The sequence below is a fragment of the Zootoca vivipara genome, chromosome Z1 (genome assembly GCF_965207765.1).
Source record: "Zootoca vivipara chromosome Z1, rZooViv2.hap1.1, whole genome shotgun sequence".
NCBI classification, from domain to species: domain Eukaryota; kingdom Metazoa; phylum Chordata; class Lepidosauria; order Squamata; family Lacertidae; genus Zootoca; species Zootoca vivipara.
Genome location: NC_142583.1, coordinates 37742976 through 37761559, shown reverse-complemented (window position 1 = coordinate 37761559; position 18584 = coordinate 37742976). Strand labels below are relative to the sequence as shown.

The 18584-nt window shown below is 42.4% G+C and overlaps 1 protein-coding gene across 11 annotated transcripts in view; it reads right to left on the bottom strand.

Annotated features, from left to right (window-relative positions):
* Nucleotides 1-18584, bottom strand: part of NR3C2 (nuclear receptor subfamily 3 group C member 2) — a 136296-nt gene that overhangs the window by 51844 nt on the left and 65868 nt on the right. For 7 of the 11 annotated variants that reach the window (XM_035114100.3, XM_060278641.2, XM_088660255.1 and 4 more), the window contains one exon: nt 1592-1743. In XM_035114100.3, the coding sequence (XP_034969991.1) occupies nt 1592-1743 (152 nt within the window). The remainder of the gene's footprint in view (nt 1-1591; nt 1744-18584) is intronic. The other 4 variants (XM_060278642.2, XM_088660258.1, XM_088660256.1 and 1 more) reach the window with 1 other exon arrangement.

Below are 18584 nucleotides of genomic sequence, written 5' to 3'. Positions count from 1 at the left end.
CCCCTATACCAATAAGCTCAAGGAAAGAAATATGCATGCATGCATATACTGTAAAGACAAATTCAACCCTCAGACATCACCCCAAACCATGGTTTGCGTCTCTAACCATAATTCTAGAACTCAAACCACAGTATGAGCTTCCAAATATACATCAGACAGCCTCTTTCACATTTCATTATCTCAATGTTTAGCTTCATAAATTCACTCCTGTTTCCACGTGCAGCAGTCACTGCAGAGCGATGGCCGTAAATATGACTTGTCAATTCAGACATCACACCAGTCCATAGCTAACACTGCCCTTGCTTGCAAACCCAAATCAGATTCTTCCATTCTTCTAGCCAACTGCAATTCAGACATCCTGCCAAACTATAGTTAAGCTTGGCATCTACATTGAGCCAAAGATACATTCAGAGGCAGAGTTGGAGGTTAGGAGGACAATGTGCCTGTTACTCAAAGCAGCAGTCTGCTTCTCTTTCTCATTTTATCCACATAAGAAACACCTAGTAGAATAGAATATGCTGTCTCACATCATCTAGTAGTGAGTTTTCCCACTCAATAAATTTGGATATTCCAATGAACTTTATAATACTGAACTTTTCAACAGTGTGTCATCATTAAACACCCTAAGATAATAACCCCAGGCACACTTACTTTAAGTGAGTCCCATTACATTCAGTGGAACTTGCTTCTTAATAGGAAGGCAGAGGCACAGAATTCAAGTCCATAATAATGAAAATTAGCTACCCAAAAAACTCTCTGTTTTGCTGAATTGTTCAATTTCCAGCCCTTCACCTTTAAACCTTTATACTGATAGGTACACCTGAATGGCATGAACAGTCCAATATAGTGCAGGACACAACACTACAAAAGGGAACAGGTGTTAACTAAGATTAAGAACAAGACAGAAGGTGGAGAGAAATTGCCAGGATAAAAGGACAGGACTGTCAAAGGGAGCTAGAGCAAATGAGTGAAAAAGAGTAGGGGATACATAAGAGTCCAAACGATTGTTTTCAGAGTGAGAACTAGAGGCAAGTATGTGTTCTTGAAATGCCTTCTTAAAAAACAAATCACTTTATTTTCAGGCACTTGAAACCCATGCTTCTAAATGAAAAGTAGATTCCTCCCCAGGCCTAAACATTTCTTTTTTAGAAGGAGAACGCAAATGCTTATCAATCTTAAAAGGGTGGGTTCATGATTGTATAACTATCATGCATAAATTAGCTTTAAGCTACATTTGTTATTATTTATGGATTTCTGAAGAACAGTTGGCTGCATCATCTGCCTGACTCTACCCAGAATCCCCCTCCAGCTTATGAAAGGTTTGGACATGTTTATTTGTGGCTACAGAAAAATTCTTTACTTCTTCTAGCAGATGAAACAAATCAGGGTTTAAAATAAAGTTATGGAAATGTGAATTAAAGCTTGGAGGCATACAGCAGACTGCGACCAGGTGTTTTGTAGATAAAGCTGATGGTGCATGCATCTTTTGAATCATTTTAAGGATGATAGTTCTTCAGGTTAAAGGCATTGTGGAGCATGCAATGAAAATTCCTTATAATCATATAAGAAAGAATATAAAAGAAGAACCCACATGAGGATTTACCTTCCACGGCTCTTTTGAAAAAGACTTTACAGCTGCCACAGGTAACTACTCCATAATGGCAGCCAGATGCCTCATCTCCACACACCAAACAGACTTTGGAAGGTCTTGAGGATCCAGACGATACACTTCTCAATGAGGAGCTATGAGGGAGGGAAAAAAAACAAGTTCGATCAATTCAAGTCATACTTGCCGCAAATAATCTCCAATTCATTGTTATGTGCGTTCAATGACTACAATGGTCATGAATTTAAGGAGCCAGCCACAAACCCCTTGACATTGGCATTGTTTGCGTTGATAGATTTCACTTGTTATATGGAAACCACCCATAAACACTCAGTGGCTGTTTTCGAATGTCACAGTAAAGTATCATTAAGGGAACAAACCTAGTCTTCCTTTAGGCTGCTGTGAGATCAGAAACCTTTGCTTATGATAAGTGTTGCATCTAAACTGTAAATTTTTGGTTAATCTTAACTATAGTTTATTGAAACAAGTCAGATTCATAAGCCACAGTTTGAAGTGGGCTTGCTTCAATTAAACCGTAGTTAAGATCAATCAGAGATTATTGGGTTCAGCTGACATGACAAATGGGTTAAGCAAAAATAAAAGTGAAAATGTCTGGATTCCTCCTCACAGCTACAGAAAGAGCAGGGGAGCAGTGCAGCACGGCAGGATGCTGAGCTCATTCGCATCATGATGAACCATGATTTATCAAATGTCCAAGTGCAGTCAGATTGAATGAGTTCCACAAACTTCATCATCATTTTAATTTATTACCTGCCGTTCACCCTAAAGCCCAAGGGTGGATTATAACAATTTAAAATACAACTTTAAAATAGTTTTGAAAACTTACAATTTACAAAAACTGCAATCACAAAAAACCAGCTCCTCCTTGGAATCTACCCCCTTTATCTCCTCAAAATCACCAAGGAAAGCATTTACACTTATTACAGTAGGCTATCCATTAAGAGAAAAACAGCATATGCTGTTTTTTTATGAAGACCAAATGCACAGGCATTAAATGTTGAGATTAATGCCAAACCAAACTACATCTGAAGGCAGCCTTGTTTAGGGAACTTTTTAATGTCTGATGTTTTATTGTATTTTTTAATATTTTGTTGGAAGCCGCCCAGAGTGGCTGGGGAAACCCAGCCAGATGGGCGGGGTATAAATAATAAATTATTATTATTATATTATTACTATACTCACTTGCCTGGGGGTAAGTCCCATTAAATTCAATGTAACTTACACCTGAGTAGTTCTTTAAATGAGTGCACTGAAAAGTTTAAGATCTATTCAAGTACTGTATGTCAATTAGTCGTGGCCTGATTAAAAACCTTAAAAGTAGGGACTCGAAAAATTCCACTAGAATATTTCTGTCTTCGTATACACATATACCGCTCCAAATAGCACCGCAAAATGTAGGTGTGTGCAAATTTTGAAGGTTAGATGTATTTTGGTTCACACATTATTTTGGAAACTGCAAGTTCGATGGATTCTGTGTTAAATGTGTACTGAATTGAATTTCTCCTCCGTCCCTAGCAGGCAAGTGATTTCTTCACACTTTCAGCAATCCAAGCCAACAATAGTATAGCAGCCTCCCCACAACTGAGGGCAATTGCTTAAAAGCTTCCTGTAAGCACTACTCAATTCACATACTGGTCCCATCAGGGGGGCTGCCCTTCCCTAAGTAAAATGAATGTCATTTGCCTGCTGTTCTTTTTCCTGGTAACGCCCCATTATCTTGTAATTAAGTTCTCTACTCTCCATAGCTGTGACAGCCATTCCCAGAGTCCACTGCATTGAGGATGCCATAGTACTGATGAATGGGGATGTGTGAGATTTCATCTTCTTCTGCTGGGTAAATCTTGGGCCATAAACATATTTTGGGGGGCTGGTCTCAGGGGCTAGAGCCTAATTTCAGAGCCAGAAGACCTGCCTTAACCACAGGAAGTATTTAATTTCATTATTATGCACATCAATGTGGTGCCATGTTTAAATGCTGCTTACTGTATGTGTGAAGCCCTCAGCTCCTGTTAGTGTCTAGAAACCAGACCTAGAGAAGCATTGAACAAAGTAGTTCCATTAGTGCAAGGATTTCCATTTCACAATGGAACATCCTCTCCCTGTGAGCCCTCTGCATCCTCCGTAAATCTGCACAGGAAGGTTGGGGGAAACACAAGAACAAATTCAGGGGGTGCTTGGGGAGAGGAGGAGGAGAAGTTCCTAGAACGCAACTGTAACATACAACAGAGGCTGTGCACAGTAAATGAGCATTTAAATGTTATGTTTGCCATAGGTAACATTGTGCGAGAAAGGGCTTTCAATTTACTTCTGTTTTGCATTTGAAGTCAGATTTCAGTTTCGTTGATCTTCAAAGCAAAGCAAAATGTATTTACACAATGCAAATCAGACCTTAAGTACGAAAACCAATAGCCATGAACTAAATAGCAGTTCATAGGACTAACTGGCTTTAAAATTGTGCCTGAAAAGTTTAGGCACATAATGCAGATGCTGATAGACTGGTACAATATAATTGCTGAATATCTGTCTGTTCATCTAGCCATTTGCAGGTGGACCTGGCTGGTATCTGGCTGATCTACTGTGGATTGTGATTTATTTTATTCTATTTTAAATTTTATTGGAATTGTACTGAATTGATGTGACCTACCTTGGTATTATTACAAAAAGACAGTTGTGTGCTTAAAAAAAGAGAAAAGAACAGTCCAACTTCCATGAATGATTCTGCCAGCTGTGACTCAAATGTACACTACCAATTATCATGTAAGACCACACATCTTCCACTTGGGTTTAAGAATTGGTGCACATGTTATTTAAAAACAACCACCCACAGATCTGCTATTAAGAACAGCCAATCTACAGTGAGAAGTCCCTGAACAGCCATAATATTTAAACCTGCTTACCATGTGGATCTCTGCCATTGTGCTGAAAATATTTTGCAAAGATTTGACATAATGGTACAACTACCAAGCAAGCAGCTGATGGACATAACTCACAGTAGAGTGTAGTGAATTTCATGTGCTACAGAGCTAATTTAGAGATCATTGGGGGATGGGGATCACAAGAAATGGGAGATTCAGAATCATATGATAATTTTATATCCATGTCTGTTACCTTTAGCCGAGCATTAGATATAGCAACTGGAATGCACGGGGGAAAGGCAGTTCTCTAAGGGAAAGGAGTGCTGCTTAGCAAAGAGAGAAGGGGGCTGAAGCCAAAAGAGCTTCAAGGGAGGAATCTAGGTTAGGATGTAGAAGTGACCATTTTCCTAGCACAGCTGGAGCTCAGGGCTCTTAGCTGATAAAAGGAGAGGGAGGAGGAGAAGCAGTTGCAGTAGAAGGGGATAAATATGCATGGGCGCTGCTCTGTGGCTTTTCTCAGCACCAGGTACTTCTGCTCCTGCTAACCTCTGCCTGCCTTGGTAGACTCTACGGCTGCTCTATGTAAGTATAGCTTACATGTTGGAGGGGAAGCAATTTTCAAAAGAAAGCTCTGGGGGGTAGTGAGCTTCAAGCACATTTCAGGTAACTGGCTTGCTCATTACCCTTGCTAGCTAATGGCTGGTTGTAATTGGCAGCAATATCTGAGACTGAATTCATACATGCCACTTAAAGCACTTTTGAGACTCTCTCCTGCTGTCGGTATGCTGGCATGAAGGTTTTAAATCAATTGATGGCCACAGAGAAAGATGCCCTTTTTCCTTTTAAAGGCCGTGTGTGTGCTCCAGTGTTGGAAGGATGATTGCACATCCGGCTATTTTAGGTTTTTAAAAGGGACGGAGGGGACTGTGGGTTCTTGCACAATGGCAAGGCATGGTAGGCCTTCGACCCCATGCTTTCACCTTAGCAGCTCCTCTGCTTAGCTGCAATTACACAGGACAAAACTGACAAGCCTAATAGCAAGCAAGATGGGCAGATGTTAGCAGCACCTGTAGTTGGGGAACAGAAAACAGGAGCTTCTGGTGGTGGGGGAAAAAGTTGTCCAAAAGTCCAGTGCACATTTACCCGGGCTCTTACACAAACACTCCAGGCAAGAACTCCAGCTATTGCTACTCCTCCTTTTCTTAGCTATGGTAGAATGGCTTGGCTCTAGCTGAACTGGAAAACAAGACAACTATTTGATGGCAAGGACTGACATTAGGCAAAAAGAGACCGATGCAAGAGAAGACAGCTTGGGAGCACTTGGGAGGGGCCTTAACTTGGGGGACTTCTGCTGTAGCTCCCTCTAAGACCCAGAACTGCTATTATATTTTCTAGTTCTTCTAAAAAAATAATCACATTTTTTTCCTTTAAAAGAACATGAATGAAGATCAAGGCTTCAAGGTCAATACTACAGAGCAGTAGTATTTTTAAAAAGAAAGAAATTGACCCAGAGGTCTTCCCTTGCCCTTCAGTGTAAAAACTGGTACTATGGTTGAAAAATAGTTTCTCCAAGAAGTCCACCAGCTCAGGAGAGGGAGAGATGGTAAAGACAAGGAGTCAGGAGCACTGGTAATGCAGAAAGATGGGGAGTTACAAACTGCCACCACCATCAAACCATGTCACTGACTACCGTTGCAGGGCAGTAATGGATAACATCCAGGTACGGTAGGAAAATGGGGAGATGACTTCTCCACCATGAATTCCATAAGTTGCGGAAGGGTGGCATTCAAAGTAGGAAAACAGAACCTGTGAACAGTGCTAATGTGTCTAAACTGAAGGAGCAGAGTGGCGAATCTTTGAGTGATAATTAAAATGCTATAAACTATACGTGTGATTTTGACATTATGCTGCTTAAAATGCAGTGCCTGTGTTGTGTACTGCATGCCGATTTAATGAGAGGCACAGCTTCCGGAACCCTTTCTAACTCTCAAACCCCTGAACCAGGGTGAGCTCAACAGTGACCTTAACGTCTTCCTATTTCCCCTTGCACACAACATAAATTCCACAACCTTAAAAGCTCACTAATTTTAACTCTGTCAGCTTTTTATGATGCAAAGTAAAAATATCCCCAGAAGAGTTTTAGATCAAGTTCCAAATTTATTCAGCTATACAAAGACTATTTCATAATTGTGCACAGCTACATAAATGGTATATTATGGTGTCAGGATAATTTGACATTAGAAAGTGGAAGTCTGCAGTCTAAAAATTCTCCAGCTTCAAAATTATGTAACCTTCACATTCATTATGAGAGTGGGAGTTCACATTCATTATGAAAGTGAGAGTTAACAAAAGCACTTAGGGATGCCATTTAAACTGGGATCCAAACAATTGTTTCAGGTGCACACGAGGGCTTGGGCATGCCCAGTGGAGCTTTTTTAAAACAACAACAACAACACACTGTGATAGGGTCTGGGAACCAATCTAATTTTAAGAGCCTACACAGTTGCAAAAGTGATCTATCATGTGGCTGTTCTTCGAGAAACTTTAAACCCAAAGCCCCATTGGGCACACGGAGCTACTTGTGTGATTAGATCCCAGCCTGATTCCTTTCTTGTAGGTTAAATACAAGCAGTTGCCTTTGTACTGGTTTATGGCTGCACCAGCTGAGCCAGGAAGAGGTCAAGCAGTTCATCCTAGGCCATGTCACAAATATCAGTGGCTCAGACCAGATTAGGAACTAGGATTGTATTGGCTCTGAGCCTCTTACATGCATATAACTAAACTGCCTTTTAAATGAATCTGCATTCAGTGCATTAATCCCACACTGGAAATAATGCTCCTCCTCCTGTTTTGCCTCTGCTAATCTGTGAGGTTTACTAGCCCTACTCATTGCGATATTTATACATTCATTACATAACAGCATAACACTGTCTAGCAATTGTTGGATGATGACAATAGCTTATTTATTATACATTCAAGGAAGCCCTTGCAAATGTATAGGAATGGATGAGCAATGTTATTTTACATTATACCGTAGTTGTGCAAGTAAGTGATATCTAACACTGCATAACAGCACTAAGGCTGGTTGCTGCTATAATTTATCTGGACCTATATTTGTAACCTGGTACAGGGTGGCATTAAATGTGGTTTCATACTTTTTTCAGCAACGAATCTGCAGTTCTGCTCTCACTGAATTTACTAGGTCAAATGAAACTACAGACAAAGGCAACTGAAGGAGAACCGACAGAGGCACTTTATATCACAATGGAAGCATTTACCTTGATAACAATAACAAAAATACTCTCCCAGCACTCAGTCCCCAAGTAATTTATTTCTATGATATTTGGAGGACAGAGTTTCCCAATATCAGAACAAAATCAAGCTGTATTGTTAAAGAGAGTAAGCTAAGCTCTGTTTGCTTGGTGTAACGACCAAGGTTTCCAGCAGTTCCAAGACATAATGCCTTCTTCATAGATGACACAATTTTTTAAATAGAATAATTGATAGTGCTCTTCTTATGCCACGAGGTACAAAACAACAACAAAAAAGATGAGGCCAAATGACAGGACTACATTGGAGCTGCCCCTCTCACAGTAAAAGCCTGGGAACACAACTTCCTATGTCTCCTAACGATTTGAGACACAATCTCCCCTCTTCTCCTGCACAATCCCCACTGAAATGAATGGAAGCATGGCAAGTGTCCAGCAAATGAAGGGGAGCAATGCAAGAGCATGCAGGGGCTTACACAAGTGGCTTAAGGAGGGAGTAGCTTAGCACACACAAGGGGCCAGGAACACCTTCAGATGTTGCCACCCACATGTCTTGGTTCCATCTCCAATGCATGCCCAATTGCTTCTGCCCCCAGAATGCCTGCATGCTGAAAATCTGCAAGGAAGAAACCTAGAAACCTTCAGCTGAATGTAGTTATCTGGCTTGCACTTTGCAGGTGTCCATGCTCGATATATTAATGTCAAGACAGGACCTGTCAGGCATGCAACCTCAGAGGTGGGCCAGGAGAGTGTGGTTCCACATCCTCTCCACACTGCCCATCTGGCTGAGTTTCCCCAGCCACTCTGGGTGGCTCCCAATCGAGTGTAAAAACAATACAGCATTAAATATTAAAATATTAAAAACAGGGCTGCCTTCAGATGTCTTATAAAAGATATAACAAAGGTTACATCATTCCCCTCCCCCCGGTTTTGTTATTCCTCAACCCATGTAAAAACCAAGGATGTGATAGCACTTTCAAGTCGGTTGTGCAAAATCTCTGCACACCTAACAACATTAAGAGACAAGGAAAAATGAGAAATAAACATGAGAAACTTCACAGACACATTAATCCAAATAGCCATTAATGAGAGGTATGTGATAGATCGTGTGTGATAGGCCACACAAGAAGAGAGTTTATACACTCCAGTTTAATAGCATTCTTGATACTGAGTGAACAGAATATCATAATTTCCCAAATGGGCTGTCAAACTCCCTCTCTCTCAAATCTTTTTCTTCTCTCAACTCGGCTTGTAGTGAATAGCGCCCAATTCACATTAGACTTTTTTCACAGTAATCACTCTCTCATGAAGTGATATGAAGTGGCCTCCCACATGGCAGCCAGAAATGTATAAACCAGCAACACAGTGGCTTGCTTTGTATATAACACTAAGACGAGTCACAGGGGAAGCATGAACAAGTGAGCATGTGAGTGCATGGAGTTACAACTGTGGCTGCTTTGCAGTCCCCTGGTCCTGCTGCTGAGCCACCTGAAGCTAAGCCGCAAGCCCATAGTTCGTCTCACTCCAGCTAAACCATAGTTCCTTTGCTCCAAATATACTACAAGCTGCAGCCATGGTTTGTTCTTTGCTTATCACTCAATGTTTGCCAGAGGGAGATGAAGCACGAGGCTGGGTTTTGACATAACACTAAGCCAAACTATGGCTTAGCTCTGGATAGTGCAGCTGGATCAGGGGAAGAGCAAAGTGACCACAGTTTTCACTCCATGCACTCTCACCCTTGCTCAGTGATGCTTAGCCATGGTGGGCCAATGACTCTACCAAAAAAAAAACAATAGAAAATTGGAAGGAAAGAAGTGAAGGCTACAGAGAATTTTAGCTTCAGTGTGTGCATTCTTGAGAGTTTACAAATACTGTACCGACCTTGACAAAATATTGCCATAAGTCCATTTTTGGCTTTCAAAGTTGGCTTTGGTAACATTTCTGCAGAATTTTAATTAAAAAGAATGGATTTTGCATTTTTTTAAAAATCAATAAAATAGATAATCATTTTTAAAAGCTGATTATATGAGTTATTATCCTTCTCAAACCAGATGCTACATATATGAGAAGAAATTAAAACAATTTTGATAAATCATGTCTGGAACGCTTGCTTTCAAGTTCTAACTACCAAACTTGAACAAACATGTCCCAAAATTTCTGCATTTTATTTAAGCCCAAATGAGTAATTATGAGCTAGCTCTCTACACCTTTTCTAATATAATTACTAATAAGTAAATGCAAAGAATTTGAAATACATACAACGTTGAACATTTGCACTCTTAAATTGTTAGCTACATTTGAAAGGAAAAAAGAAATAACGTTAGATTTGACACAACTCTTTCATGGGCTATTCAGTTATTCATCGGTTTTGTCACCAACAATTTTCATTGAATCTCTATGTAATATATACTGCTTCCTACTACATTTTTCTGTTTTTCTGGTTCATCTACCAAGAGAAAACATAAAAGGGTCTGATGAGAAGTTGTGCATAGTGACATGTAAACTTCCCACAGTTTGATTTAGAATTAGTTTTGAGTTCTCATTATCCATCTATTCTTGAAAAAAGGGTACGGTCCCCTCAGAAATGGTTTTGGCCCCAACTCTTTTTTATACTCTTGAATGTTTGCTGTCCTCCCAACCAACCAATTCACTTGTCTTTTCTCACCTTTGCTCCTTAAGACATCACACATCTAAGACAGTGAACATTTTGACTTGTACTTGTGACTACTGTACCACAGAACCTTCCAAATCATATAATACCCAGCAGTTTAAAATGTGCCCTCACCATTTTAGGATTCTGTAATACAGAGACCTTTAAGTCTCCCAGACAAAATTCAGTAGTCATTCAAGGTCTTGCCCTGCAAGCCTGAATATGCTTCAACCTCTTATAATTCAACAACAGAAAATGTACATTCAACTTGGCAGGCAGAACTTTTAACTCCCCATGCAGTTTTCTGAGGACAGTGTAAGGTCATGGTATATAACCTAGTTCTGTAACAATGTTCCTTTTTCTTACTAACTTTCCATCCTTACTCTTCCTTGAGAAAACTATTCTTTCCGCTTGTTCTTAGATCTAGCCATACCATAGCTCAATGCCACAGACTAGCCTAATGAATTAACAAGCCCCATCTATTTCAAACATAATCTGAACTAGTAGGCAGTTATCCTATCCAAACAACATAGGATGTGTACATCATAGATGACAGGATACCATTTCCATGGGACATCACAGAGCAGGCATCATAAAGCATTTCAACTGCAGGGTTAAGCTTTTCAGGCTCAAAATCTGATTTCTTATTTATGAGTCATCAATGGGAAGCATCTATAATACATTTAGCCAAGAGGAACATCACACACATACCTGCTTCTCTGTAAAACCTGAAGCAACGTGTTCAGTGTGGCAAACTGCTAAGTGACTTCAGACTCTAATCTGGAAGGCAGAAATTAATGGCACTGCAGTGGTATGTACCACAAGCCTCTCTCAAACAACTTCTTCAAACCAGAAGTGCTTCATCATGAGTGCTTCTCATCTTGCCTCTTGGCTTCTATTTCTCCTCTTTTGTTACATAAGAACACAGGAGGCTGCCTTATACCAGATCAAACAAGTTGTCCATCTAGCCTAACTATTCTCAACTCTGACAGGCATCAGCTTTCTATAGTTGGAGAAAGAGGCCTTTGACATTGCCTACAACTTGATCCTTCAAATGGGAAATGCCATGGATTGAACATGGGATTTTCTGCATGCAAGCATGTACTTTCCTACAAAGCTACAGTACCCTCCCCCCCAATTCGATTTTTCTTAATTTTACAGCTGTAATCATGCATTTGGTACCCTACCTGGATGGTGAACATGGGGTAGGCCAAAGTCAGGATATTTAGAGAAAGAAAAATTGTTCTTGAGTAGAGGGGAATGGGTTTTGCAAAAGCTGTTTTGGCTGCAAACAAAATGGCAGAAGGCACAAGCCCTAACATCCATAGCTACTGAATGCCTGAAAACAGGTAGCAAAAATACCTACATGAGCTAGTCAAACCTCCTTGATACTGGCACACCTGCTGGCCACACCCCTAGGTACCACATATTGAGCATCCAATGGGGAAAACCAGCCTGTGCATTCTCACTACACCTTTCACTCATTCCCTGATCATGTGAACAGAATACTTTATCAAAATTTACATATTCTGCTTAGAGCTGAAGCAGCTTCACCTGCTTTGTTTGAGGAACTCAGTCTCCTCTCCTCCAGATCAATATACGTATACTACATAGTCTCTCTTGAAATAACAGTTCCACCACTACCACATTTCTTCTCTCCCACGTCCATGACCCTGAACTCTGCTACTCTGATGTTCAGTAAAGTGCTCAGACACACTGTAGCCTCTCAATAAAATTGACTAGGTGCTTTCAGCAGTTCAGGCTACATTAGTAATTGCAGTTGGCCACAAACAGATATCAGGCCGCTTCTTTAGGCTTCATTCTACGTTCTCTTCAAGTAAGCTGTTGAATGCACATAAAATGCAAATTCATTCCTCACAGATAAAACGGGGTACTGTTGTACTGAAAGAGAGTACTATAGTGCCGTCTCAGAGAGTAAACACAGCTTATGGGATCACTATCAAAGCCATTCATGTCCAAAAAATTCTGAGAAATGCAGAGTTCTGTCATCATTATGACAAGGCATTAAGAACCAAGGGACTAGAGAGGGGCCAGGTGCAAAAGTCAGTTCTAATTCTACAACTTCTGCATTAAAATGCAATTATACTCAACCACAGCCTAATCATCTTGGCTTTGATTAGTCTAGATCAGAGTGGTCCAACACACAGCCCGAAGGCCATGTGTGGCCCTTGAGACCTTTTTTCATGGCCCTCAGCAACATCTGGCACCTCCTCCCCTCGCAGCCCTTCCCAAAGCTGGGTAAGCAAGGTGCTGGGCTTTGGTAAGGAAGTGAGTCTTCTGACAGAGTCCTAGAGTTCTCCTTCCTCCTTCCCAAGGCTGGTTAGTGCTTTCTCTAAGGAGGAAGATGGGAAGGCTCTAGGACCCTGCTAGAGCCTTGTGCCTTCTTTCCAAAGCCCAGTGACTCACTTACACCACTTTGGGAAAGCAGCGCAAGGGCAAGGGGCATCAAACATGGGTCTTGCTCCCTACCCCCACACAGCAAGGCAGTGTGCAGCCTCTGAGTTCTGTGTCAAAGTACAGTCATACCTCGGTTTAAGTACGCTTCGGTTTGAGTACTTTCAGTTTAAGTACTCCACAGACCCGTCTGGAACAGATTAATCCACTTTCCATTACTTTCAATGGGAAAGTTTGCTTCAGGTTAAGTATGCTTCAGGTTAAGTACAGATCTCCAGAACCAATTACACTCATACTTCGGGTTAAGTACGCTTCAGGTTGAGTACTCTGCGGACCCGTCTGGAATGAATTAATCAACTTTCCATTACTTTCAATGGGAAAGTACGCTTCAGGTTAAGTAGAGACTTCTGGAACCAATTGTGTACTTAAACCGAGGTACCACTGTACTCTTGCAGCCCACTTGGGATGAAAAGTTGGACTGCCCTGGTCTAGGTCAAAGAGGGAGTTATCTTAATCTAATGATTATACTTAAAAAAGCTTACTATTTTTAAAAACCATACTGGGAATTTATTTGAAGGCCAATACAGAAACGTGTAGTACGTGGGTGGTGCTGTGGGTTAGACCACAGATCCTAGGGCTTGCCGATCAGAAGGTCGGTGGTTCGAATCCCCGCAACGGGATGAGCTACCGTTGCTTGGTCCCTGCTCCTGCCAACCTAGCAGTTCGAAAGCACGTCAAAGTGCAAGTAGATAAATAGGTACCACTACAGCGGGAAGGTAAACGGCCTTTCTGCGTGCTGCTCTGGTTCGCCAGAAGTGGCTTTGTCATGCTGGCCACATGACCTGGAAGCTGTATGCTGTCTCCATCGGCCAATAACGCGAGATGAGTGCCACAACCCCAGAGTCGGTCACGACTGGACCTAATGGTCAGGGGTCCCTTTACCTTTACTTTTACAGAAATATGTACAGTAGGCAGAGAAAAAGATGGTGCCTTCTGTACCCTGGTGCCCTCCAGATGGTTTGGACTATAACACCTTCATACCTGACTGTTGGCTATAGTGGCTGGGGCTTATGGAAGGTGTGACAAGACATCTGGCGGGCACCCGATTGGAGAAAACTGGCACAGAACAATGGCAAGGCACAACAGTGCTCTTCTTCTTCTTCTTCTTCTTCTTCTTCTTCTTCTTCTTCTTCTTCTTCTTCTTCTTCTTCTTCTTCTTCTTCTTCTTCCTTCTTTTCTTCTTCTTCTTCTTCTTCACTGGGTTCACTTACAAAACAAGTGCCACATAAATAGCTCCAGCACTAGTGTCAGTTAGGCTGAATACAAATTTGTTGTTGTTGTTTAGTCATTTAGTCGTGTCCGACTCTTCTTGACCCCATGGACCAGAGCACAACAGACACTCCTGTCTTCCACTGCCTCCCGCAGTTTGGTCAGACTCATGTTCATAGCTTCAAGAACACTGTCCAACCATCTTGTCCTCTGTCATCCCCTTCTCCTTGTGCCCTCAATCTTTCCCAAATTCAGGGTCTTTTCCAGGGAGTCTTCTCTTCTCATGAGGTATTGGAGCCTCAGCTTCAGGATCTTATATGATAAGATAAGGCAGAAACATTCATTTACCCATGGAAGGACCTAGTTAATAATTGCTGATTAATTTATAAACTTTATACCACACACCTGAGGCATGTAAATCTATTTAATTGACTTTAATTCTTATAGAGTGCATATATAGCCATAACATGGGACACTCTTATTGATCATTTGAAGAAACATCCACATTTGGGACTCTCTATCTGGCAAGCATTTACAAGTGGCATTTCCAGTGGTTTCTACAGGAAGGTACAGGGGTGCAGACCACCCTTTAGAATGGAGCGATATCTTCATTCACTGTTTGTGTAAACAGTATAAGAACGGTGTCTAAGGTCACCCTTCCTAGGATATGTCTGTTCATCAAAGAGCGATGCAGGACATAAAGGATCTAACAAAATGCTTGGACAGCCTGAGGTGAATTCACCAGACATGAACTCCCACCAGAAAGAAAGAAAAACATACTATGCTACATTCCCATTCTTAAACCATGTGCAGATATTAGAAAAGTAATGCACACAGCCTTGAAAAGTTACTACAGAAGTACCTAGCAATTCACATGGATACAGCCTCAATAGAAAACAGCCCCGCCTGGTTTTAGTAGAGGCTCTTGACTTGCTTGTGTTTCATCTCTGGATGCTTGAGAGGTGTGAGTGAACTTCACAATTCACTGCAAGCACAGAGTGTTCAGAAAGTGAACTGGTAGTGAGCAGGAAGTATAGCTGGATTTCCTGCCAGTGAAAGCAACTACAGTTGACTCCGGGTAGTAAAGCTGAAGCAAGGACTTAGGCAGCCTTTCTTATGTGAACTACACCATATAAGTGCTCATTCATTTCAGAGCACAGCAAGCCCTGCTATTGTAGTTTAAGAGTCACTCAGGAATATTCATCTTCCTGCAAACGCCACAAAATTACAATACAGGTATATGAAGGGGAACGTCTTTAATATTTATCTGTTGTTTTATATACCTAAAAGCTTTCTAACTAAAACAGTCGCAATCTGCGTTAAGGGGGTTGGGGAGAAAAGATGACTGGGAAACCTTAAACTAGGTTAGTGAAGGTGAGATTCCCATTACAATTGCTACCAATCTGCCCACCCCCTCTGGCACACACACTAAATGAAACCCACCGCTAGTAACCCAGGCACCATAACATCAAAAAGTTGCCATGGGAACAAAGGCTGGCTTCCAGTCAGCCAAAAGAATTCTTCACTCCTGTTCTTCTTGTTTATGTCAATTATATTCAGTCATGTAAGTCACTCCATTGGGGCAGGCATTTGTGCAGGCTCTAGCCAAGTGACAAAAAGATGTGCACTGTTTTCTCAAAAAAACCAATGCTATACGGTAATATATATAATGATTCTGGGTAATACAAAAAAACCACACAACTCACCTTATTCACGCAAACTGAACGCTGCAGAAAACATTACAAAGTGAACAAAACAAAGCAAAAAGCTAATAATTATATTTTGTAACATCGCAGTAAACTGTGCTACTTTGTGGTGTGTGGGAAGCCTATGGGAAAACTGTAGAAACAATACTTATAATTATTCTGATTTACATTTAAAATGCTTGAGTTAGCAATTTTCTATACCGGTGTATATATATATATATATATATTTCAGTGTCACTATAATGTGGTGTATAGGGACGCAGGTGGTGCTGTGGATTAGGGCTTCCCAATCAGAAGGTCGACGGTTCGAATCCACGCGACGGGGTGAGCTCCCATTGCTCGGTCCCAGCTCCTGCCAACCTAGCAGTTCGAAAGCATGTCAAAGTGCAAGTAGATAAATAGGGTAACGCTACAGCAGGAAGGTAAACGGCGTTTCCGTGTGCTGTTCTGGTTTGCCAGAAGTGGCTTTGTCATGCTGGCCACATGACCCAGAAGCTGTACGCCGACTCCCTCGGCCAATAACGTGAGATGAGCGCCGCAACCCCAGAGTCGGTCACGACTGGACCTAATGGTCAGGGGTCCCTTTACCTTTATAATGTGGTGTACAGGCGGCCCTTGTTCCTACACGTTCAATATGTCTGTGACCAGGTATATGTGCAAACCCAGAAGTGACCTGGAAACATCATAAAGATGTCAGTGAAATGTCACTAAAAGGGTGGAACAGGGGTGTGTGTGTGCCTCAGAACGTAACCCCTGTACTTCAAATTGTCAGAGCTGTGGCAAGCAGTAATTTCATTGGCTATTGTTTATTCTTGACTGGCAGCAGGTAAGGCATCTTTCCTATCCCTTTGTACCTGATCCTTTTAATTGTTGGGGTTGGAATATGAAGCTAGGACCTGCATGCAAGGCATGTGCTGTACCATTGAGCTAAAGCTTCCCCATAGACTTCAGCTAGATTTCAGTGCGCATATTTTAACTTAAATGGGTCATGGCTTGGAGATCAAGAATACTAGCACCAACTCACACCATTCCATATTTCCGCAGAAATTTAGAATCATGCCTATGTTTGCCTCTCCTCCAATTTAACAGGCATTCCTATGAATTCATTCTTAAATACAAACTTAAGATTTTTAATGCTGTCTTCTTCTCTATGTGATAAAGAAAACACAGACTGATCTATTAGTCTTCACAGAACCTCAGAGAGAAAATAGAAAAGATGCTGAATACACAAACAAGGACCAAGTGTGCTTGGCACACAGCTTCTATGTTTTCACAGATACCTGTAGGCTTAACAGAGGAAGGCACATGTAGAGGGACCCTCAAAGGCAGAACTTAAACTTCTCATTGGCTTATATCGTAGTGGTGTACAGTAAACACTCTGTTCATTGATACCAATCCAAGAGCCATATTAAGAGACATTGTAGAATTAGGTCAGTGTGACAGACAGGGAAGCTGGCTTTCAAAAGAAAAAACCAAGACATATATTTAAATCTTTAAATGTTCCATCAGACTCCAAATAACCCATTTTGCAGGTAACAGAAGCAGAAGCTAACAAGCCACCAAAGCACACTTTTACATGGACTTTAGCATCCACTTACAGGACCATTTTGAGTTCAAAGTCAGATAAGAAGGATTGCTTTTGGCTTGTTCTGTTTTATTTTATTTTTTTGCCAGCTGCTCTGCTATATTTTTACCCAGCAAGGACTTATCCTTGGTCGAGTAACTGAAGTAAAATTTGCAAAACAAACTTGTGCTCATAAAACACTTTAAGTGATCCATTCCCACTAATCTTAACTAGCACATTTGGGTTACAGCCGAAGGACCAAGGACTAGATACCGTGTTTCCCCCTTTTTAAGACGTAGTCATTAAGTAAGCCAGGGCAGCAATTTTAGCATTTGAGAAATGTAAGACATACCCCGAAAATAAGACATGCCTGCCAGCTAGGGGCCGGGAACCGGCTGCTGCAGCACGGAGCACCCAGGCACCGGCGAAGCAAGGAAGCAGAGCGGGGAGGTGCAGATCAGCTGTAGCACGGGAATCAGCTGTTCCTGGCTCAGCTGTAGCGCGCGCCTAGGAGGAACTTCAGTGCTGAGGAGGGAAAATGGCGTTTAAAAACGCCGTTTGAAGTGAATTCAGCCTGCCGCCCCCCACCCGGAACCGGCTGCTGCAGCGCAGAGCACTCAGCAGCACGGATGGAGCACCCAGCAGCTCTGGGCGGCGGGGCGGCAGGCCTCCTTGGCAGGGCCAGGAAGAGACGAGGCCGCTGGCTCGGGTGCTCCTGACCCCAGCCGCTTCGGTTTTCGCGGATTCAACACTACCGGTACAGTAGCAACGCCGGCGGCAGCAGGAGGAGGAAGCAGCCTGTCAGGTCGGCGCCCAGCAGCGCTGCACAGAGCGCCCCGAGCCTCCGGGAGCGTTGCTGCTAGAGCGTTGCTCCTGGAGGCTCAGGGCGCTCCGCGAGCCCCTGAGGCGGCTGCCGGCTCCCGCTCCGCCCCGCAGAGTCCCAAGTCAATGGGCCCTGACTAGAAGCAACAGGAGCGCTGGCTCCCTGCTTCGGCCAAAAGGCTTGGTCTCGCCACCGCCTCCTTCTCTGGCCATGCCGCGAGCTTCCCTTTTCGTAAACGCGCAACCAGGTGAAACCCGAGAGCGGCGCTGAGGCAGTTTCAATAAGTAGAGTGGGCGGGCCGCGGCGGCAGGGGGTGGGGGGCAAAACTTTTGCTTGAAAGGCGGCTCCGGGCATCCGAGAGGCAGGCCTTGGTTTGGAGAACGAATCCGGGGCTGCGCAAGAGCGA